General features: G+C 46.9%; 1 protein-coding gene across 8 annotated transcripts in view; it reads left to right on the forward strand.

Annotated features, from left to right (window-relative positions):
- CLEC16A (C-type lectin domain containing 16A) overlaps window positions 1–23643 on the forward strand; it is a 233074-nt gene that overhangs the window by 21822 nt on the left and 187609 nt on the right. For 7 of the 8 annotated variants that reach the window (XM_065924327.1, XM_065924329.1, XM_065924328.1 and 4 more), the window contains 5 exons: window positions 7504–7652; window positions 11006–11111; window positions 12798–12921; window positions 17505–17679; window positions 19325–19378. In XM_065924327.1, the coding sequence (XP_065780399.1) occupies window positions 7504–7652; window positions 11006–11111; window positions 12798–12921; window positions 17505–17679; window positions 19325–19378 (608 nt within the window). The remainder of the gene's footprint in view (window positions 1–7503; window positions 7653–11005; window positions 11112–12797; window positions 12922–17504; window positions 17680–19324; window positions 19379–23643) is intronic. The other variant, XM_065924334.1, reaches the window with a different exon arrangement.

The raw sequence follows: 23643 nt of genomic DNA on the forward strand, positions 1-23643 counted from the left end.
CCACCGTGGCCCTGCCACCCACAGAGTCCGGTCTGGAGGCCCGGAAAAGTCCCGCGGGGGATGCATGGGAGCGCAGGGCTCTTCCAGCTTGGGGTGCAGCCGGCAGGCCGCAGGCCGCTCACCCCCAGCAGTCAGCACAGGCGTCTATGTCTCTGGTGACCCAGGAACCTGCAGTCCCAGCAGGGCCGACATTCCTTCTCCTGCCGGTCCATTCCTCCCCCTCCGCCAACCACAGCAGGCCAGACACAGTAGAGCGAAGCAGCCTCACCTGGCTCCTTGTTGCAAGTGTGGATTCTGGGTGGGAAGGTCGTGGCCTGTTCCGAGAACAGGATTCTGTGTAGCCACAAGGAGACAAAGGAAGCGACATGGATAACTGGGCCGTGGTGATGAGTGAGAGGCCACACGCCAGGTGGGGGCTTCCCGTGTGAGTCACCACACAGAGTTTAGGAGCAGGCAGAACGAGTCTGCGGTGTGGGGAGTTAGGCTGAGGTTCTGTCCCGGGGAGAGGGGACGGATGGAGCAGGGCTGTGAGTGTCTTTCAGGAGCTGGAAGCGCACTGTCTGACAAGGGTGGTGCTTACCTGGTGCATTTATTTGCAAAAATTCATCGCACTGGACACCTAAGAGGTGTGAGGTGTATGTGTATGTGCACCTTTATATACACATATATATATATACACACACAAGTAAATATATACACACATAAGTACGAGTACTTAAAACTCCTATACATTGCCACATATATCAAGCTATACACTTAGATTTGTGATATATGTAACCTCATTTTTTAATAAGATATTGAAGATAGTTCCATGTGCTATACAGTAGGTCTTTGTTATTTGTTTTATATGTAGTAATATTAGTATATTATAGGCAACCCTGGTGGCAGACAGTAAAGAATCTGCCTGCAGTGCGGGAGACCTGGGTCCGATCCCTGGGTTGGGAAGATTCCTTGGAGGAGGGCATGGCAACCCACTCCAGTATTCTTGCCTGGAGAATCCCACAGACAGAGGAGCCTGAAGGACTACAGTCCATAGAATCACAAAGTGTCAGACACGACTGAAGCAACTTAGCACAATATATATAGTGTAAAATATATCTCTGTCTATGGTATAAAATATTATACATAGTATAAAATATTATGTATAGTATAAAATAAATATATATAGTAGTGCATATCTAGTAATCTCAAATTCCAAATTTATCCCTGCCCTGCTTTTACACTTTGGCAACCAAAAGTTTGTTATCTGTGAGTTTGTTTCTATTTTGTAAATAAGTTCCTTTGTATCATTTTTTTTTTAAGAGTCCACATAAAAGTGACATCACAGGTTGTCTTTGTCTGACTTACTTCACTTGGTATGAAAATCTCTAGGTCCATTCTTGTTGCTGTGAATGGTAGTATTTCATTCTTTTTGTGGCTAATATCCCTCTGTGTGTGTGTGTGTGACATCATCTTTATCCATTCATCTATTGATGTACACCTGGATTGCTTCCATGTCTTGGCTATTGTAAATAGTACTGCTGTGAACACTGGGGTACGTGTGTCTTTTCAAGCCAGAGTTTTCATCTTTTCTGGATATATGACCAGGAGTGGAATTGATGGATAATATTCTAGTTCTATTTTTAGTTTGTTAAGGCACTTCCATCGTGTTCTCCCTCGTGGCTGCACCAGTTTGCATTCCCACCAACAGTACAGGATGGTTCCCTTTTCTCCACACCCTCTCCAGCATTTATTATTTGTAGACTTTTTGGTGATTGCCATTCTGACCAGAATGAGGTGATATGATATCACCTCTGAGCAGAATGATGTGATCAACTCATTGTAGTTTTGATTTTCATTTCTCTAATAATTAGTGATGTTGAGCATCTTTTTTTTTTGTGACTGTCAGCCATCTGTATGTCTTCTTTGGAAAGATGTCTGTTTAGGTCTTCTCTCCCCGTTTTTTGATTGGGTTGTTTATTTTTGTGATATTGAGCTGTGTGAACTGTTTGTATATTTTGGAAATTAAGCCCTTGTCGGTCACATCATTTGCAAATATTTTCTCCCATTCTGTAGTTTGTCTTTTCATTTTGTTTATGGATTCCTTTGCTGTGTAAAAGCTTATAGATTTGATTGGGTCCCATTTGTTTATTTTTTTTTTATTTCTATTGCTTTGGGAGACTGACCAAGAAAACATTGGTACAATTTATGTCAGAGAATGTTTTGCTTATGTTCTCTACTAGGAGTGTTATGGTGTCATGAATTTAAGTCTTTAAGTCATTTTTGAATTTATTTTTGTGTTTGGTAAGAGAGTATGTTCTCCCTTCATTTAGTTACATATGGCGCTCTCGCTTTGGAACACTGCTTGCTGAAGAGACTGCCTTTTTGTCGTTGTATATTCTTGCTGCCTTGCTTGGTTAGTCAATTGTAGGTGTGAAAGTTTACTTCTGGGATCTCTATTCTGGCCCATAAATCTGTCTGTTTTTGTGCCAATACCACACTGTTTTGATGACTGTGACTTTGTAGTATTGTCAGAAATCTGGGAGGGTTATGCCTCTAGCTTTGTTCTTTTTCCTCAAGATTGCTGTGGCAGTTCTGGTTCTTTTATGGTTCCATATAAATTTTTAGGATTATTTTTTCTACTTCTGTGAAAGACATCATGGGTAATTTGATAGGGATCACATTAAATCTATAGATTGCTTTGGGTAGTATGGCCATTTTAACTATGTTAAGTCTTCCAATCCAGGCACTTGGGGTGTCTTTCCATCTCCTCAGAGCATCTTCAGTTTCCTTTCTCAAAATTTTTTACTTTTCAGTGTGTATCTTTCACCTCCTTGATCAGGTTTATTCCTAGGGTGTTTTTTTTGACATGATTTTAAAAAGGATTGTCTTTTTTTCTCTCTCTAACTTTCTGATATTTCATTGTTAGTGTAAAGAAATGTGACAGATTTCTGTATGTTAATCTTACATCCTGCTCCTTTCCTAAGTTCATTTATCAGTTCTAATAGTTTTTTTGTGGAATCTTTGTGTGCATATGTGCTTTGCCACCCCATGGACTATAAGCCTTCAGGTTCCTCAGTCCATGGAATTTTCTAGGCAGGAATACTGGAGTGGGTTGCCATTTCCTTCTCCAAGGGATCTTCCCAACTCAGGGATTGAACCCACATCTCTTGTGTCTCCTGCATTGGTAGGTGAATTCTTTCCCACTGGCACCACCTTTAGGGTTTTCTTTACAGAGTATCTTATCATCTGCATGTAATGACAATTTTACCTATGCCCTTCCACCTTCCAGTTTGGATGCCTTTTATTTCTTTTCCTTGTCTCATTTTTATGTCTAAGACTTCCAATACTATGTGAATAAAAGTGGTAAGAGTGGGCATCATTGTCTTGTTACATAATTTAGTGGGAAGGCTTTCAGCTTTTCATCATTGAGTATCAAGTTGGCTGTGGGTTTGTCATAAATGACTTTTATTATATTGAGATATGTTCCCTCTAGACCCACTTCCGTGAAAATTTTTATCATGAATGAATGTTGAATTTTATCAAATGCTTTTTCCGTATCTGTTGAGCTGATCATGTGACTTTTGTCTTTCGTTTTGTTGATTTGGTATATCACACTAATTGATTTGCGTTGTTGAACGATCCTTGTGACCCTAGGGTGAATCCAACTTGATCACAGTGTAAGATCTTTTTTATCTGTTGTTGGATGTGGTTTGCTAATATTTTGATCAAAATTTTTGCATCTATATTCATCAAAGATACTGGCCTGTAATTTTCCTTTCTAGTAGTATCTTTGTCTAGTTTTAGTATCAGGGTCTTGGTGGCTCATAGAAGGAATTTGGGAGTGTTCCCTCCCCTACAGTCTTTTGGAAGTGTTGACTTTTTAAAAATTAATTAATTTATTTACTTTTGGCTGCGCTGGGTCTTGGTTGCTGTGCTAGGGCTTTCACTAATTGTGGTGCACAGGCTTCTCATTGCGTTGGTGTCTCTTGCTGCAGAGGCTCTAGGGCACGCAGGCTTCAGTAGCTGTGACGCATGGGCTCAGTTGCCCTGTGGCATGTGGAATCTTCCCAAAGCAGGGATCAAACTGGTGTTGCCTGCATTGGCAGGCAGGTTCTTACCCACTGGACCACCAGGGAAGTCCTGAAAGAGTTTCAGAAGGATCACTGCAAGTTCTTTTATGCTTGGTAGAATTCCCCAGTGAAGCCATCTGGTTCTGGTCCTAGACTTTTGTTTGAAGGGAGTTTTTTCTTTTTTTGAATTACAGATTCTGTTTCCCTTCTAGTGATTAGTCTATTTCTTTTTGATTCAGTTGTGGAGGGCTGTATGTTTTTAGAAACTTGTCCATGTCTTCTAGGTTGTCCACTTTGTTGGCATATATGACCCTTTAGAGTATACTCTTGTGATTTTTTTTCTTTTTGTGTTTCTGCAGTATCAGTTGTTATTTCTCTTTTTTCATTTCTTATTTTGTTTATTTGGGTTCTCTGGTTTTTCTTGGGGAGCCTGGCCACAGGTTTGTTGATTTTGTTTATCCTTTCAAAACACTAGCTCTTGGTTTTATTGATTTTTTAAATTATTTTCTTTATTTTATTTATTTCCTCTCTGATTTTTACTATTTCCTTCCTCCTGCTGACTTGAGGTTTTGTTTGTTCTTTTTCTATTTCTTTTAGGGGGTAGGTTAGGTTGTTTTTCTTGAGATTTTCTTTTTTTGAGGAAGGCCCATATGGGCTTCCCTTGTGGCTCAGCTGGTAAAGAATCCACCTGCAGTGCAGGAGACCTGGGTTGGGAAGATCCCCTGGAGAAGGGAACGGCTACCCACCCCAGTATTCTGGCCTAGAGACAGTCCATGGAGTCACAAAGAGTTGGACAGGACTGAGTGACTTTGACTTTCACTTGTGTCACTTTGAACTTCCTTCTTAGGACTGCTTTTGTTGCGTCCTGTAGATTTTGGGCTTCCCAGGTGGCACTAGCGGTAAAGAATCCGCTTGTCAATGCAGGAGGTGCAGGAGATACGGGTTCGATCCCTGGGTCGGGAAGATCCCCTGGAGGAGGGCACGGCAACCCACTTTCATACCCTTGCCTGGAGAATCCTGTGGACAGAAGAACTTGGCAGGTTACAGTCCATGGGGTCACAAAGAGTTAGACACGACTGAAGCGACTTAGTATGCATAGATTTTGTATGATTGTGTACAGCCTCATTTTTGTGCTTAAGTTGCTTCAGTCATGTCTGACTCTGTGACGCTATGGACTGTAGCACAGCCAGACTTATCTGTCCATGGGATTTTCCTCATTTTGAAATGTGGTAAAATTCTTAGGACCCCACTGCCTCTTCTGTTAGAGTGAGCTGTAAGATTTACCTCAAGAATTGTCATAATTGAGATTTTGAAAGCGACAGACTTGATGTCCTACCTGCAGCGCCTCGGAGACCGTCCTGAGGCCACCCTGGCAGCGTGCCCTCCCTGCGGCCACTCGTCCCGTGCTCCTGGATGGCTCTTGGTATTTGGTAGTTCCAACCTTTTCAGTAATTCTCTGAGTGGCCTAAGCTAGGTACCTCTTTGGCATCAAACAACTTGCTGTTTTTTTTCTGTTTCCCCAAGAACAGCAGTCATGGCGACGGGTGGACTGGGGGTGGAGGTTCGGGGTCTCCAAGTCCGAGCACGGAGGTGAAGTGTGGTAGCTCACGCCATAGAGGGCTCCTCAGTGTCCGCAGAGCTTTTCCTGCTTTACCTGCTTCCTCACGTGAGGAAGGTCCCGTTAATTCCTGTTTGCAGATGGGAAAGCTGGGGAGTGAGGAGCGTAAGCATCCTGCCCAAGGTCACCCAGCTGGGAAGCCGCTGAGGCAGTGTGGGTCCAAGTTTACCTTTGAAGCCAGTGCTTCTGAGATGTGAGCATGATGGGGAAGCCCAGCGGGCCTTCTTAACACACAGATCGCTGCGCCCACCCAGAGATCTGAGTAGGTGGTCAAGGCTGGGGCCCAAGACCCCGCAAGTCTTGATAAGCTCCGGGGAGGCCATGTTGCTGGTCCCACAGCCAGAAGTAGAGAGGCGCCGGCCCACTCTCCCGCCTCGCTGAGTCTGCCCGTATGCTGGTGTGGGTCGTGCCCGGCCTTTACCCATCTGTGGGGAGGCAGCCAGAATGGAAGGGCAGACGGTGGGCATGGCAGCGCTAGCTTCGCAGGGTGGCCGGTGAGGACTCAGAGGACACTTGTCTGGCCAGGGCCCAAGGCCGAGACTGCAGACTGCAGGCCCATGAGTGGCAGGAGTTCTGTAGGCTGTTTTTGCTGGCAAGCACAGCTTCCAAAACGAGTAGATCTAGTGGCTGATATTTCAACTTCAGAAGTGACAACACTAAGATCTGTATTTTCTAGCTTCCTTTGGACAGCTGGAAGCTCTCACCACGGGAAGCTCTCTCCCAGCAGGGCCTGGGAGCTTAGCAGGATGGCCACCCCCTTGTGGATCCAGTGCCCCACGGCCTCGTTATCCAGTTTTCCTCCTTGGCCCCACGTGAAATGCAGGTCACTCAGTTGTGTCCGACTCTTTGCAACCCCGTGGACTATACAGTCCTTGGAATTCTCCAGGCCTGAAAACTGGAGTGGATAACCTTTTGCTTCTCCAGGGGATCTTCCCAACCCAGGCATCGAACCCAGATTTCCCACCTTGCAGGCAGATTCGTTACCAACTGAACCATCAGGGAAGCCCAAGAATATGGGAGTGGGTAGCCTATCCCTTTTCTAGCGGATCTTCCAGACCCAGGAATCGAACTGGGGTCTCCTGCATTGCAGGCGGATACTTTACCAGCTGAGCTACCAGGGAAGTCCGTGGCCCCCATGAGGGCATGGTATTAACACAGGACAGTGAACTGAAGTTTGAATTCCATTCCTGACTTGCTGTCTGTCCGTCCTCAGGCAGATTAATTAACCTTAGTGTTTTTACTCACCTGCAAAACAGGGCAAACAAGGCCTACTCTGCAGGTTCACTGAATGACGATGCAAAGCAGTCCGCCTGGTGCTGGCCGGGTTGTGGAGGTTCAGCCTCCAGGGGCCTCTATGAAATCGTGTTACCTCTATAGGAAGGGAAAAGCCATGCGGAGCCCGCTGTGGCACTCAAGGGTGACAGTGTGACTTCTGATGGCAAAATGGGGCCATCTTTCATAAGACACGGTGCAGCTGACCCTCATCTGTGGGTGGTTTGTGAAACTGCCCACATAGCACCTGATCTGCCCCACCACCGGCCCTCTCACTGAACTTTGCTAGCAACAGAGGAAAATGCTCGAGGGTTCTTCTGTCTGGTGTGGGAGGCAGCCGTGTCCTGGGCTTTCTGGGGCCTCGCTCTTGAACTTTGTAGTGACTACGCATGTTGGCTGATTTCTGTGCTGGTTAAAGGGTAAGCTGCTCCCTGTCAGCCTGACTGGTTCAAGTCCCTTCACATGGTCATCTGCTCGTTCCTGGACTTTCTCTGCTTGTCTTTCCTCCGGCATGAATTAATTAACCTGTTGTTTTTTTCTTTTCTTTTTTTCTCCCTCTAGATTATTTGCTCTCTAATAACTATGTAAATTCTATCATTGTCCACAAGTTCGACTTTTCTGATGAGGAGATTATGGCATATTACATATCATTCCTGAAAACACTTTCGTTAAAACTCAACAACCACACGGTCCATTTCTTTTACAATGAGGTAAGTAGCTGCACAGAGGCATGTTTGGTTGGAAGCTAGCCAGTTCAAGCAGCGCCTTTGGTTCGGGTGACCTTGTGTCTGTTTACAAAGCACGTATGCATTCACCGTTTCCTGATTCACTATTTCATAGCAACTGTTTGACCTTGGCAGGGTTTTGTTTTTTTGCTTTTTTAATGGATCAAGTTACCTTTTCTGTTTTTAATGTAAAATTCAATTTGTGCTACCTGAGAGCATGATACTCTTGGTAGGGAGAAGTGCCCAGAAATTAACATGGGGTTGTGTTCCTCTGTTGGCAAAACAGTGACGACTCCAGTCAAACCCAACTTTGCCACCTCCCTGTTATGTGACCTTAAAGGAGTCTTAGTTCTCTGAGCCTCAATTTCTTCATCTGAGAAATGGTGATGATAGTTTCTACCTTGAAGGGTTTTCCAGGGGTTGAATTAAATGAGGTGATGTCTTCAAAGCAGCTAGTACGTACCTGACTCCCTAAAACTGTAGCCCTTGTTGTGCTTTATACGCTAAAATCCCTGATATTCTTTGGGAGAATTACTAACAATTTAAATAAATGAGTTGCCATTGTTCTTACAGTTAAGAAGAGCTTGAGCGATCAGGTCAATAAATCTCACATTCCAAAAAGTACAGATTCTGGCCCTCCTGGGACTGGCTTATCCTGTGGCTCGATCACTTTGTGAGCGACCCAGACTTTTCCATCGTCCTGCCCTGCTGAGCTGGCATCTGTCTCTAGGCTCAAACCCCTCATGGTCTCAGGATGGCTGCAGAAGTCCAGACACCACATACTCACTGCCACTGCTGAAAAGCCTGATGAGATCACGTCCTTTCTTGTGCCCCCTTCTAACTTTCCCCAAAACTTCTTTCCCAGAAGCCTCCAGCAGACTTCCTTTCCCGTCTTGCTGGTCAGAATTCTGTCACATTTCTCTCACAGCGTGTCTGGTGTTGGGGAATGGCAGGGCAGTTCTGGCTCAGTCTCTCGCAAGGCTGCAATCATCCGGAGACTGGATTAGGGTTGGGGGATCTGCTTCCAGGGTGGCTCATCCCCATGGCTGACCATTCAGCGCTGGCTGTTGCTGGGAGGCCTCAGTTACACAGTCCCTTCTAGGGGGTTGCTCGGGCGTCCTCCTGGCGTGGCAGTTGGCGTCCCATAGAATAAATGATCCCAAGACTCCAAGGTAAGCTGTAACGCCTTTCCTGACAGGGCCTCAGAAGCCACACACTGTCTTCCATTGTCTTCTTTAGGCTGCCCAGGCCAGCCCTGACTCAGCGTGGAAGGAGGCACAGGGTGTAACTCTCGGAGGTGAGGGTCGCTGGGCCATGTTGGAGGCCAGCTGCCACACAGCCATGGCAGGTGGCTGTTTGTCCGGCAGGTGTCCTCTGATCAGTGGTCACATACGCTGCACAACCTGTACTTGAAGTCAGACCACGGTCCCAGACATTTCCTCTGAGTTTGGGCAAAATCCACCCAGCTGTTTTCGTAGGATGTGGCAACAGCCTCCTGCGCTTTGATTTGTTTTGTCTAGATTTGTAGTGAGCAAAAACTGGCCTCTTGCTTACATATCATTCCTGAAAACGCTTTCGTTAAAACTCAACCACCACACGGTCCATTTCTTTTACAAGGGAAGGAATACTAGCTGCCACCCACAAGGTGTGGGGTGGTTTAGAAGATTGACGTGTGGCCCGGTGCCTGGTACACAGTAGGTGCTCACTGACTGTGTCCAGAGACCGAGGGGTGCTGTTTGCATTCTCCCAGAGGCTCTCCCGGGCAGAAGGAAACCCACCTGCGAAGTTCAGACCGGAGTGGGGGCCAGGTTCTTCCCCAGCTCAGGTGCAGCTGGGCTTCTGTGCAGCTGCTGGGGGGGCGGGGCGGGGAGGGCAGGACGCAGGGATTCTGGGGCCGTGGTGATGCTTCTGGAAGCATATCCAGCTGATCCCGGAGGAGTCACAGGAGCCTGATCTTTGAGGTGGACTTGGTTTCCGTTTCTGTGGGCTGGTGCCGTAGCTGCCACCTGTTAGGTGCACACCTGTGTCTAGTGCTCAGAGTCGCGCTGCCCTCATTAGACAGGCGTCACCTCACTGAAGGTCGCTGGTTCCGGCTTCCCTACCTGGGGGTGCCTTCCAGTCTCATCGGGCGCCATGCGAAACACTGGCCAGAAGAGGGCAGCAGAGCACGTCATTTCATGCTCCTGCCCAGGTCCTGTGTGCCTTTTCCTTAAGGCTCCACCTCTCTGGTTCTGAACGGTTTTGATCTCTTCTCTGGTTTTGATCTGTTCTGATAACCCCTTTCTAATGGCAGAAGATTCCCAAGACCCTCCTCTTCCATGGTAATGTTTCCACTTGTAGTGTTTCCAATGGAGATATATGTTAGCAAAAGGAAAGGAAAGCACAGTCATGTCTTACTCTGCGATTCCATAGCCTATAGCTTGCCAGGTCCTCTGTCCATGGCATTCTCCAGGCATGAGTACTGGAGTGAGTTGCCAGTCCCTTCTCCAGGGGATTTTCCCGACCCAGGGATTGAACCTGGGTCTCCTGCATTGCAGGCAGATTCTTTACCAACTGAGCTACTAGGGAAGCCTATCTATTAGCTAAAAGATGTTCTAAATGTAGTCAGACTTTGCACTTTGCCTTTTGAAATGCTGCTTGTTGAAGCAGAATCTAATAACCACATCTGGAATTATCGTCGAGTGCTCCTTCGGTATCGGGCACTGCACCTGAAATAATCTCATTTAATATTAGCAACCACGAAGTGGGAATTTTACAGATGTCAAAATGGAGACTTAGAAATACTACATCACACAGCTAAGAGTGGTGGAACAGATCCTGAACCTAGGCCTGCTGTTGGCTGGACCCATTTCTGTTTCTTCCATGGTCTCACTGTCTCACCCCTCTCCATGTTCCTCATAGGGAGTGAACCACTGGCTTAAGGTTCACGTGGGTGCTGTGTGTGTGTTTTACTGACGTCTCTGATAGGATTCCCTGGTGGCTCAGCTGGTCAAGTATCCACCTGCAATGCAGGAGACCCTGGTTTGATTCCTGGGTTGGGAAGATCCCCTGGAGAAGGGATAAGCTACCCACTCCCGTATTCTTGGGCTTCCATGGTGACTCAGCTGGTAAAAAATTCACCTGCAATGTGGGAGACCTGGGTTTGATCCCTGGGTTTTGAAGATCCCTTGGAGAAGCAAAAAGCTACCCACTTCAGTATTCTGGCCTGGAAAATTCCATGGGATCACAAAGAGTCGGACACGACTGAGCAACTTTCACTGATAGGGTTCAGAAATCCGGGGTGGGGGCAGGCCTGTCAATGGGGGTGTGACTCATTTTGGGTACTTCTTGTGTTTTAGCACACTAATGACTTCGCCCTGTACACAGAAGCCATCAAATTTTTCAACCACCCTGAAAGCATGGTCAGAATTGCTGTAAGAACCATAACCTTAAACGTCTACAAAGGTAAGTTACCCTGTGAGCTTGCGCCTTGTTGGGTTTCTAACGTGACAGCTAGTGCTTGCTCTCCTGAGTGCCTACAGACAGTTCTGTGGTGGTGACAGGGAGTTCATTTATGGCTGGGGTTACCTGTCTCATGAAAGGTTGTCATCATGGACCATGTAGCCACCCCCTTACATAAATTCCTGTGCCTCCGCCTTGTCCACGCACCCTTAGTTCTGCATGGGAAAGTCTCCCACAGTGCCGACACAGGGAAGGCGTGATGGCCTAAGAGAGGCACGTGTGTTAATTAGATAAGGCACAGCTGTCTTTGAAACTCAAACGAGTCTTTGAATTTGCCCCTTGGCCTGTAAAATATACTTCAGTACCGCCAGGAGGCGTGTTATCTGTAAATAATGCACAAGCGCATTTCTTGTTGCAAACAGCAGGGGGCAATGTTGTATTCTCAACCTGCTGCAAAGCCCAACAACAAATTCCTCCTCTCTCAAAAAGTACTGAACGCCCAAATCACTGCCCCCAGGAGAAAGCCCTTCTGTGGCTTCTCGCCCCCAGGGGCACAAAGGCTGGCTGGACATGAGTCTCCTGGCCTGGAGTGTGCTGGGCTCTCTGCCCAACAACGCCTAGGTCACTTCCCGTGTAGTCCCCACCCTGGAGCCGGGACCCTGTTTTCTCAGGGACCAGATGCTTTGACCTTCTCAAGTTAAGACGTTATTACTAGGGTTGACCCCTAATTGGGAGGGGGGTTTAGGTGCTGCTCGGGGACTCACTCCAGCCTGGTTCTGGGATGGCCTTAGCCTGGAGAGCCTTCTAAGAGCTCAGAGTGGGTACCATTTGGGGGTCATAACCTGGGGGCCAAATCCAGCTCTCAGACAAGTTTTCATTGGTTTAGATATTTTTTGAAAAAATACATAGTCATCGACATTTAAAACAAGAGAGCTGGAGTCACAGCCTGGATTTCTGACTTGAGAAGGTAGATGTGGCTGTTGCGGGCGCACAGTCCTGCAAGGCAGGGGTGAACCGGCGCCAAGAATTGCTGCTATGGGGTCAGGCCGTGCGCCTCCGTTCACCCACTGGGCCTGCTGGCTTCGCTCACCGGTTACCGGCCAGCCCATAGGCCTCTGGACTCATGACCCAGTCTGAGCCCCAGCCCTGCCGCCTCCTGCTCTCTGCTCTCTTCTAACCTGTGTCTTTCTGTTTAGATGCCTCCTGCCCTAGCTCTCTGCCCCTCTGAGCAGCTGTCTCACCCTCCCAGCTCCTAACCCTGTTAACTGTTGTCTGTTTTTTGCCTTTCCTTCAATGACGATTCCTGTGTTCCTTATTCCAGTGTCATGTAAGTTAATAACTTCTGGTTTTCTGCTTTCTTGACTTACCCTTACATGCAAATACGAGAAACTTGCTTGAGAATGGTGTAGTTTTCATCGTAGTCTAGCTAAATGCACTGCTGATAAGGTTTCCTCATGCACTAGCAATGTTTAACCCTGATTCATTGATTTTGTTAATTATAAAAATAACATAACTACCTTCATAGTTTTCTGAATAAGGCAACCATTTTAAAGTATTTCCAGGAAAGACAGAAAAGAGTCAGATTATAGTAGAGGGCTTTTTCATTGCATTTTTTTTAAAAAATCTCCCCTCAAGTTCCTTTTGGTAGCTTGACTTTTTTTTTTTCTCTTCTTTTGTGAATCTTCTCAGTGGATAACCAGGCCATGCTGCACTATATCAGAGATAAAACCGCTGTCCCTTACTTCTCCAATTTGGTCTGGTTCATTGGGAGCCACGTGATCGAGCTTGATAACTGTGTACAAACAGATGAAGAGTAAGTGATTACCCCAGGATGCCTATTAGGTGGACAGAATGCTTTGGGGAGAATTCTGTTCTCATTGAGAAAAAAGCCAAACACTAGAATAAAACTTAACACCACCCCCCACCCCGCCCCTGTGCGTAGGCAGACTATAGACTTCCATACTCTGAAAGGTTCCACCCAGATTTCCACTATTGTTAGCAATAGAAAGTTGGAAACCACTCACATACCTCCCAGAGAGGAATAGGGTAAATGAATTGAGTGCACCCATAGAGGGGGTGCTGGGTGGCTGGTATAAAGATGAAGATGACCTTCCACCAGTGATTGGATAAACACCACACAATATCCATCTCAGGATGGATGAGACACAGCTTGCAGTGGAATGATATTCGGCAATAAATAGGACCAAAGTATCAACACATACAACACCCTGGGTGAACCTTGAAAGCATTATGCTCAGTGAAAGGATGCAAGGGACCACATATTATATGATTCTACTTATATGAAATGGCCAGAATAGGCAAATCCATATAGAAGCAATAGATTAGTGGTTTCCTAGGGTTGGAGGAGGGGTGTGTGGGGTGGGGTGCGGAAATGGAAAATGACTGCCTGGGCTTTTTTGAGGCAAGGGGATAAAAATATCCTAAGGTTGATTGTGATAATGGTTGGAAAACTCTGTGAATATGTATTAGTCACTCAGTCATGTCTGATTCTTTAAGACCCCATGGACTGTAGCTCACCAAACTTCTCTGTCCATGGAACTCTCCAGGCAAGAATACTGGAGTGGGTTGCCATTTCCTGCTCCAGGGGGTCTTCCCAACACAGGGATCAAGCCCAGGTCTTCTGCATTGCAGGCAGATTCTTTGCCATCTGAGCCATTAAATTGTATACTTTGGGTAAAGATTTTGGTGTGTGAATTTTATATCAGTAAATCTGTTTAAGAAAAAATTAAGATGGTGATAAACAGACGTCTCAAACAGGATTTCTCAAACTCTGCCTGTTCATCTCTCGAACGAGGTAATTCTTTGTGGTGGGGCATCCTGTGCTTCATAGGGTGTTTAGCAGCACCCCTGGCCTCCACCCTCTAGACGCCAGTAGCGCCCCTTTCCAATTGTGAAAACCAAATTGTCTCCAGACAGAGGTCTCCTTTAAGGGAAAATTGTATCAGTTGAGAACCACTGCCCCAGAGTGACGGCTTTGCCCAGATCTGGTGAGAAGTACACCTAGGTGGGGTCAGGACGATAAAGAGACTCAGGAAGGAGGTCTCTTGGGGCTGCAGAGGGCTAGAGAGAGAAAATATTAGCTTCCACATTGGCAAAGAAATAAGGTTCTGTGGATCACAGAGCAGTTGGGAGAATGAGGACCCATATAGATATGGATGAGGCTTCACAGGTGGCTAAGTCATAAAGAATTCACCTGCCAATGCAGGAGATGCAAGAGACTCAGGTTCAATCCCTGGGTTGGGAAGATCCCCTGGAGTAGGCAACCCACTATGATATTCTTGCCTAGGAAATCCCATGGACAGAGAAGTGTGGTGGGTTACAGTCCGTGGAGTCACAGAGAGTTGGACATGACTGAGCGATTAAAAAAAAAAAAGGAATTATAGATATGAATAGTCATGAATATGAGACTTGATGAAACACAGCTCCAGAAAGAACCGAAAGTTATTCAAGGAAGAAAGTGAACTCCTGGTCCTCCACGTGACTGCAGTGACTGGTTATTATATCAACACCAGTTGCTGATGACTGCTGGGTAGGGAGGGGCGGAGGGAACACAGATTTCTGTCATCAAGGCAGCTCCTTGTGTACTATCTAAAATGGCTCAGTCACAAAATAGAGGTCCTTGCAGATTGCAAAATAGAGGGAGGAATTATCCACGGAAACCCCTAAAAGAGTTGAAAACTGCTTCCTCTGGAGAGTGGGCAGGGATGGGGGAGGCAGGGCCAGGAGCTTCTGTGTTTTTCTATCTGCTCATCAGTTCTATTGGATTTCTAAACCCATGTGTTCAGTTGCTCAGTCAGGTATGACTCTTTGTGACCCCATGGATTGCAGCATGCCAGGCTTCCTTGTCCTTTACTATCTCCCAGAGTTTGTTCAAATTCATGTTCGTTGAGTCGGTAGTGTCATCCAACCGTCTCATCCTCTGTCGTCCCCTTCTCCTCCTGCCCTCAATCTTTCCCAGCATCAGGGTCTTTCCCAAGGAGTCAATTCTTCACATCAGGTGGCCAAAGTATTGGAGTTTCAGCCTAATCATCAGTCCTTCCAATGAATATTCAGGACTGATTTCCTTTAGGATGGACTGGTTGGATCTCCTTGCTGTCCAAGGGACTCTCAAGAGTCTTCTCCACACCACAGTTCAAAAGTATCAATTCTTCCTTGCTCAGCTTTCTTTATAGTCCTAACTCTCACATCCATATATGACTACTGGAAAAACCATAGCTTTGACTAGACGGATCTTTGTTGGCAAAGTAATGTCTCTGCTTTTTTGTGTGCTGTCTAGGTTGGTCATAGCTTTTCTTCCAAGGAGCAAGCATCCTTTAATTTCATGGCTGCAGTCACCATCTGCAGTGATTTTGGAGCCCCCCAAAATAAAGTCTGCCACTGTTCCCACTGTTTCACCATCTATTTGCCATGAAGTGATGGGACCGGATGCCATGATCTTGGTTTTCTGAATGTTGAGCTTTAAGCCAACTTTCCCACTCTCCTCTTTCACTTTCATTAAGAGGCTGTTTAGTTCTTTTTCACTTTCTGCCATAAGGGTGGTGTCATCTGCATATCTGAGGTTATTGATATTTCTCCCAGCAATCTTGATTCCAGCTTCTGCTTTGTCCAGCCCAGCATTTCTCATGATGTACTCTGCATATAAGTTAAATAAGCAGGGTGACAGTATACAGCCTTGACATACTCCTTTTCCTATTTGGAACCAGTCTGTTGTTCCATGTTCAGTTCTAACTGTTCCTTCTTGACCTCCATACAGATTTCTCAAGAGGCAGGTCAGGTGGTCTGGTATTCCCATCTCTTACAGAATTTTCCACAGTTTGTTATGATCCACACAAAGGCTTTGGCGTAGTCAATAAAGCAGAAGTAGATGTTTTTCTGGAACTCTCTTGCTTTTTCGATGATCCAGCAGATGTTGGCAATTTGATCTTTGGTTCTTCTGCCTTTTCTAAATCCAGTTTGAACATCTGGGATTTCACAGTTCACATACTGTTGAAGCCTGGCTTGGAGAATTTTGAGCATTACTTTATTAGCGTGTGAGATGAGTGCAATTGTGCGATAGTTTGAGCATTCTTTGGCATTGCCTTTCTTTGGGATCGGAATGAAAACTGACCTTTTCCAGAGCTATGGCTGCTGCTGAGTTTTCCAAATTTGCTGGAATATTAAGTACAACACTTTTACAGCATCATCTTTTAGGATTTGAAATAGCTCAACTGAATTTCTGTCACCTCCATATGGAAATAACATACTGTTTATCTGTTAGTGGTGGGACTATGGGAGACTTTGATTTCTTTTTGCTCTTATTTTCTTCTTTAGTCGTCTGTCCCCTCCAGTGGTCATCTATTACTTGAGTAATAATCATAGTAGAAACAAAAGGTCTTGGATCTAGATTGCTTTTTGCAGCAGATAACCACTCTGCGGGAGGGGAACGGGCCCCATCGACTGTTTCAGGTCTTTGTCCTTGTTGAGCGTGAGGCTGATCCACTCGTAGGGCCTGAGCAGCCCCAGTGCCTGTGTCTTCCCTGGTAGCAGGCAGGGCCTCCTGGGACCTGGGGTGTCACGTCTTCATGTGGCGCCCCTCTTATGGTCAGGACTGAGGTTGGCTGAGGCTGTTGAGGCCTGCCTGTTTCCTCAGAACTTCTCAGGAGCATTTAATTAGTGAGGATTTATTGTTCCATTAATGCTGCTTATCTCAAGAGCCAGGGATCTTGCCACTTGGACCAGTGGCTGCTCGTGTTTGAAGTGCCTGGCTAAAAGCTTCCCTGGGTTTTCCTGTGTTTACCCATTTTGTTTGGGACTGTGGTGATGATGATGGGGTCCATTGTTCCAAGGGCCCCAGAAAGTGGGGGGGATCCCATTATTGTTGTTGTTATTGTTTGGTCACTCAGTTGTGTCCGACTCTTTGCAGCCCCGTGGACTGCAGCACACCAGGCTCCCCTGTCCTTCACCATCTCCCTGAGCTTGCTCAAACTCATGTCCATTGAATCAGTGATGCCATCCAACCACCTCATCCCCTGTCGTCCCCTTTTCTTTCTGCCCTCAATCTTTCCCAGCATCAGGGTCTTTTCTAATGAGTTGGCTGTATGCAAAAGGTGGCCAAAGTATTGGAGCTTAAGCTTTAGCATGGTGGTGATGGTGGAGTCCATTGAACTGAGGCCCCCAGAAAGTGGGGGGATCCCTCTAGTCCCCTAAAATCAAATGCAGTGGACCTGTCCATGTTTCCTTCCTGTAATCTACTGGTAGGGCCAGGATAGGTGTCTCTTGAGACTGGCTCAGATATTTGTTTGTGAAGGAAGCGCCCCCAGCAACCTAAGTCTCAGGCCATTGGTGTTCAGCTCTGAGCCTGGGTGTGGGGGCTGAGATGGGCCTCTCTCCGGGCAGGCACCGGAATCGGGGGAAGCTCAGTGACCTGGTGGCTGAGCACCTGGACCACCTGCACTATCTCAACGACATCCTCATCATCAACTGCGAGTTCCTCAACGACGTGCTCACGGACCACCTGCTCAACAGGCTCTTCCTGCCGCTCTACGTGTACTCACTGGAGAATCAGGACAAGGTGCGCCCGGGCGGGGGCGTCTGCAGGCGGGAGGAGCAGTCACCCCAAGGGGATGGGGCTCTGCAAGGGACCACGGCTTGGAGCCTGAGGGACACTCCTTTCCTTCCCTTTTCTTTCCTGAGAGGGGGGTGAAGGAGAGTGTGGGAGGGAGGGAAGGAGAGAGAGAGAGAGAGACGGACAGAGCATATGAGCATGTGTGTGTGTGGACAGTAAATGAATGAGAAAAGATTACTGACATCAAGGAGACAGGAAACCTCTACAAATTCAGGGTTTTGGTTTCTGTGCGTCCTCCTGAGGTGCTCTCATCCCTGCTCACTTTTTCGGCTAGTTGCCAGAGCTAATTGACTTGGAGAAGATCCAGCCGGCTGCAAAACTTGAATGGCTGGCAGGGGATGGAGCGCACCCAGGAAAAGATCCCGGGGCAGAGACTGTCCAAAGTGACAGGCGGCGGAGGCCTCGGAGGGTTGGAGCCCGTTCATGGGCACTTTCTCAGATATACCCTCTCCCTCTTCTTAGAGTTTCTGGCTCAGGGGTCTGGAGGGCACTGGGACCCTGCCCCCGAAGTGATTCTGAGCTGGTGGTTCTGCGTGCCCGCCCCCGAGAAAAATGCCACCTCGAGGAGAGGGGACCTTTGGCCAGTACCTCCGAGAATGCAGGGGCAGAGGCCTTGGCAGGAGGTGGGACAGAGCCAGCTGGTTACTCTGCAGGGATTTCAGGCTCTGTGTGTCCCAGCAAGATGGGGGTGTAGCTTTCTTTTTGGAGACAGAACACGGGGCTTCTCGCTACAAACAAGTGACTCAAAGAAAACCGCAGCCCTAATGAGAGCGACCTGATGCTGCTCTGGAAATGGAGAGAAAGCTGGGGAATTGGCGTTTTCAGACCTGAGTTCAAATTCTGCCTCTTTCCTCGTGACCATGAAGCAGGCAGTTGACCTCCCTGAGCACAACAAGGGTCCTGAAGATCCTTACAGGCTTGGTAGGAGATGGAGCTCGTTGGAGCCCAGTACAGATGAGGGGCTTCTCTGGGATCAGGGTGCCCTCACCTCGCCCTGCCCCACTTCCTGAGCGCAGGCCTCCGGGGCCTCTCTTGCTAGGCTCTCGGTGCCCTAGCTGGGAGGTTAACATTCTTGGTAATTTAAGGAGCTGGTTCTTCTCTTGGGCCCAGCATCTAATCAGTGACTCATGCTGAAAGGTTTCTCAGGTGGAAGGTTAGCAGCCTTGCAAATAGTATCAGATGGGATTTTCGTTGAGTCGCTCAGTCATGTCTGACTCTTTGGGACCCCGTTGGACTATAGCCCGCGAGGCTTCTCTCTCTGGGATTTCCCAGGCAAGAACACTGGAGCGGGTTGCCATTTCCTCCTCCAGGGGATCTTCCCGACTCAGGGATTGATCCCACGTCTCCCGCATTGGCAGGCAGGTCCTTACCACTGCCCCACCTGGGAAGCCCGTCAGATGGGATGCGGTGTGAGTGTGTTTTGCAGTGTGGACTTGGCCACCAGGAGAGAAGAGCCTTAGGGTCTTGGAGGAAGGGGGGTCTTGGAAGGCGCTGGGCGCCGCTCATTCAGACAGACGGCCTCTGGCTTTTCGTATTTCGTACCACTCACATGTGTAACCCAGACTTCTCTCATTCCCCCAACCTTCACCAGGGAGGAGAGCGACCGAAGATCAGCCTGCCGGTTTCTCTCTACCTTCTCTCCCAGGTATGTCTGATCCTTCACCCATGTCCCCACCACACTGGGGCTCCCGGAGCACTGCCGCCTTTCAGAAGTTTCCCAGGCCACCTCACTCCATCTCTGTGTGCGTCCCTCATCTTGAAATAAAACAACCCTGAGTCAAGGGGCTGTGTATTTTCTTCATGGTAGTACTTGGAAATTTAAAAAGAAGTGAGAAATAAGTCAAGCCTGGCAGATATGTTGTTGGTTTTTGCTGTGGGGCCCGAGCTTTCCAAAACAACCAGGGAGTGTTCTAAATACCCTGAAAACGTGGCCTGTGCGGCCCCTGCTTACGGCCATCTTGAAAGGCCCAAGGCTACAGGACCCAGTGTGTGTTCACAGAGCCTCTGTGGTTTAACCAGTTCCCACTAACGAGGCTGTTGTTGTGGTCCCAGGGCCCACGTTACCTTCTGGAAGGTATCTCATAGCAGCCTCAGTACCCAAATTTGTGTCTTGAGCCAACTTGTCTGCCTCCCCGTCTTCAACAAGCGTGTCTCCTTCTCGTAATTATGTAATATTTACAAGAAGGGAAAAACTCCATGGCGACCCAGTTACATAACTTTAAAAATATTTTTATTACAAGCAGTGCAGACTCTCAGGCCATCTCATTAGACTGTCAAGCAGTCAGACGTTTGACCAGAGCTCTGTTCCCACTTCTGCAGTGGCCCAGGTATTCATTTGCTCTGCCGAGAGAATGTCTTTCTCACCGGGTCCTGGGCCATTTTGTGTTTGAGGTGGGGCCGTCTCCTGTTGGCCCGGGAAGAGAGATGCCGACCCGGCTTCTTCCCAGTGGCCGGGCCGGCCGGACTCGCACGTGACTGGCTCATGTTACTCCGGGACTCTCGTTCTGGGGGCTCCGTGTGCTGGGAGCTGCACGCTGACACCTGAATGCCCCTCTGTGTGATGGAGCTCCCTGCAATCCCCTGCCCCTCCTGGCAGCTGTTTCCACCACCTTGTTACCAATCGTCTCGCTTCCCCCTTCCTTCTCCCGAGGATTCTGGGAGCCTGGCAGGAGTGAGCCGGCCAGATGCAAAACCGCAGGAATCCTGTGGCAAGTGCCCCCAGCACCCTTCAGCTGCTGGCACACCCCAAGGATCACCGGGGTCAGGCCACACTTTTTTCTCCGAGAACCCCCTTTCTCCTGCTTTCCTAGTAAAGACCCAGCAGCCCAGGCAGCTCATTATGTGTTTCAGTGTCTCACAAAAAGTCTTGTCACTGGCGTTTCTCAGTCTGAGGAAAGGGCTCTCGCACCCCTGCATTTCCATGAAACTTGATCATCATGTGGCCTGAGTGTGTGAAAACCTCAAGTGGGGCATGAATTTTGGTCCTTAAACTCTGCATCAGAGCATCCTTCTGAATTATTTTTCAAGGGTTTCTGCTAAACCAAGAAAATTTGTGTTGATGACATTAATTTGGTGTGATGGAGGTGTGTAGCTGAAACTAAACCACCACTGGGGACAAGAGCGTGACTTGGACAGGCTAGCCCAGCCTTTGAATCCGGTGGGCACACGCTTCCACCCATCTCCCAGTTATTCGCTGCCCCCTCCCCGCTTTCCTCTGTCCAGGGCGCAGCTGAGAGTGAGCACCATGTGTGTGCACACTGGCCGTCACCAGGTGGGCCCAAGTAGGTGTTCCCTGAATGTTTGTGGACCGAGTTCCTTCGTCATCATCGTGCTCACTCACATGTGAGTGCCCGCCACAGCCCCTGACGTGGGCTAACCAGCTTTCTCATGCTGTATAGTCTGTGGTAGCTGGTATCTCCTCAGTGTTTTAAAAACAGGTGTGCTTTTTTTTTCCCCTTAGGTGGGTACAACATTTGTTTATTCTACCGTGCCTTTCATCTGAATTGTATTTATTTTTTTGAACAATATATTCACCCTCCTCAAATAGTACAAAGTGACATGTAGGGAGAAGTTCCCTCTTACCGCTGCCCCCCACATACCCAGTCCCACTCCCCAGAGGCAGCTGCTATTTTAGTCTGTGCCTCTCCTTTTTTTTTTTTTTTTTTTAACATTTTTAGATAATTTTTTTAAGTGATAAAGTTCAAACAAGTGAAAACCAGGTTGTCTTTCTACTTTTTTTTTGTTCAGTCTCCTGATTTCTTTCTCCAGAAACAACTATAGTTACAGGGTTTCCCCGGATCCTTCCAGAGACATTCTCAACTGGCGGCAATTTCACCCCCAGCCTGGGGACGGCTGGCAGTGTCTGAAGACGTTACTGGTTGTCATGCCTGGGGCGGGGGGCTGGCATCTAGTGGTTTGAGGCCAGAGATGCTGCCAAATATCCTATAATGCACAGCTGCCCACCCACAGCAAGGATTTTTTTTTTTTTTTCCATGATTTTTTTTTTCTTTAATTTTTCAGTGGGTTTTGTCATACATTGATGTGAATCAGCCATAGAGTTACACGAACTCCCCATCCCGGTCTCCCATCCCACCTCCCTCTCCACCCGATTCCCCTGGATCTTCCCAGCCCAACAGGCCCGAGCACTTGACTCATGCCTCCCACCTGGGCTGGTGGTCTGTTTCACCACAGATAATATACATGCTGTTCTTTCGAAACATCCCACCCTCCCCTTCTCCCACAGAGTTCAAAAGTCTGTTCTGTTCTTCTGCGTCTCTTCTTCTACCCTGCATATAGGGCCATCGTTACCATCTTTCTAAATTCCGTATATATGTGTTAGTATACTGTAATGTTCTTTATCTTTCTGGCTCACCTCACTCTGTATAATGGGCTCCAGTTTCATCCATCTCATTAGAACTGATTCAAATGAATTCTTTTTAACGGCTGAGTAATATTCCATGGTGTATATGTACCACAGCTTCCTTATCCATTCATCTGCTGATGGGCATCTAGGTTGCTTCCATGTCCTGGCAATTATAAACAGTGCTGAAGAGCTAACACCTATCTTACTCAAACTCTTCCAGAAAATTACAGATGAAGGTAAACTTCCAAACTCATTCTATGAGGCCACCATCACCCTAATTCCAAAACCAGACAAAGATGCCACAAAAAAAGAAAACTACAGGCCAATATCACTGATGAACATAGATACAAAACTCCTTAACAAAATTCTAGCAAACAGAATCCAACAACATATTAAAAAAATCATACACCATGACCAAGTGGGCTTTATCCCAGGAATGCAAGGATTCTTTAATATCCGCAAATCGATCAACGTAATACACCACATTAACAAATTGGAAGATAAAAACCATATGATTATCTCAATAGATGCAGAGAAAGCCTTTGACAAAATTCAACACTCATTTATGATTAAAACTCTCCAGAAAGCAGGAATAGAGGGAAAATACCTCAACATAATAAAAGCTATATATGACAAACCCACAGCAAGCATCACCCTCAATGGTGAAAAATTGAAAGCATTTCCTCTGAAATCAGGAACAAGACAAGGATGCCCACTCTCACCATTACTATTCAACATAGTGTTGGAAGTTTTGGCCACAGCAATCAGAGCAGAAAAAGACGTAAAAGGAATCCAGATAGGAAAAGAAGAAGTGAAACTCTCGCTGTTTGCAGATGACATGATCCTCTACATAGAAAACCCTAAAGACTCTTCCAGAAAATTACTAGAGCTAATCAATGAATATAGTAAAGTTGCAGGATATAAAATTAACACACAGAAATCCCTTGCATTCCTATATACTAACAATGAAAAAACAGAAAGAGAAATTAAGGAAACAATACCATTCACCATTGCAACAAAAAGAATAAAATACTTAGGAGTATATCTACCTAAAGAAACAAAAGACCTATACACAGAAAACTATAAAACATTGATGAAAGAAATCAAAGAGGACACAAACAGATGGAGAAACATACCGTGTTCATGGATTGGAAGAATCAATATTGTCAAAATGGCTATTCTACCCAAAGCAATCTATAGATTCAATGCAATCCCTATCAAGCTACCAACGGTATTTTTCACAGAACTAGAACAAATAATTTCACAATTTGTATGGAAAAACAAAAAACCTCGAATAGCCAAAGTAATCTTGAGAAAGAAGAATGGAACTGGAGGAATCAACCTGCCTGACTTCAGACTCTACTACAAAGCCACAGTCATCAAGACAGTATGGTACTAGCACAAAGACAGAAATATAGATCAATGGAACAGAATAGAAAGCCCAGAGATAAATCCACGAACCTATGGACACCTTATCTTTGACAAAGGAGGCAAGGATATACAATGGAAAAAAGACAGTCTCTTTAACAAGTGGTGCTGGGAAAACT

The sequence above is a fragment of the Muntiacus reevesi genome, chromosome 2, assembly GCF_963930625.1.
Source record: "Muntiacus reevesi chromosome 2, mMunRee1.1, whole genome shotgun sequence".
Taxonomy (NCBI): domain Eukaryota; kingdom Metazoa; phylum Chordata; class Mammalia; order Artiodactyla; family Cervidae; genus Muntiacus; species Muntiacus reevesi.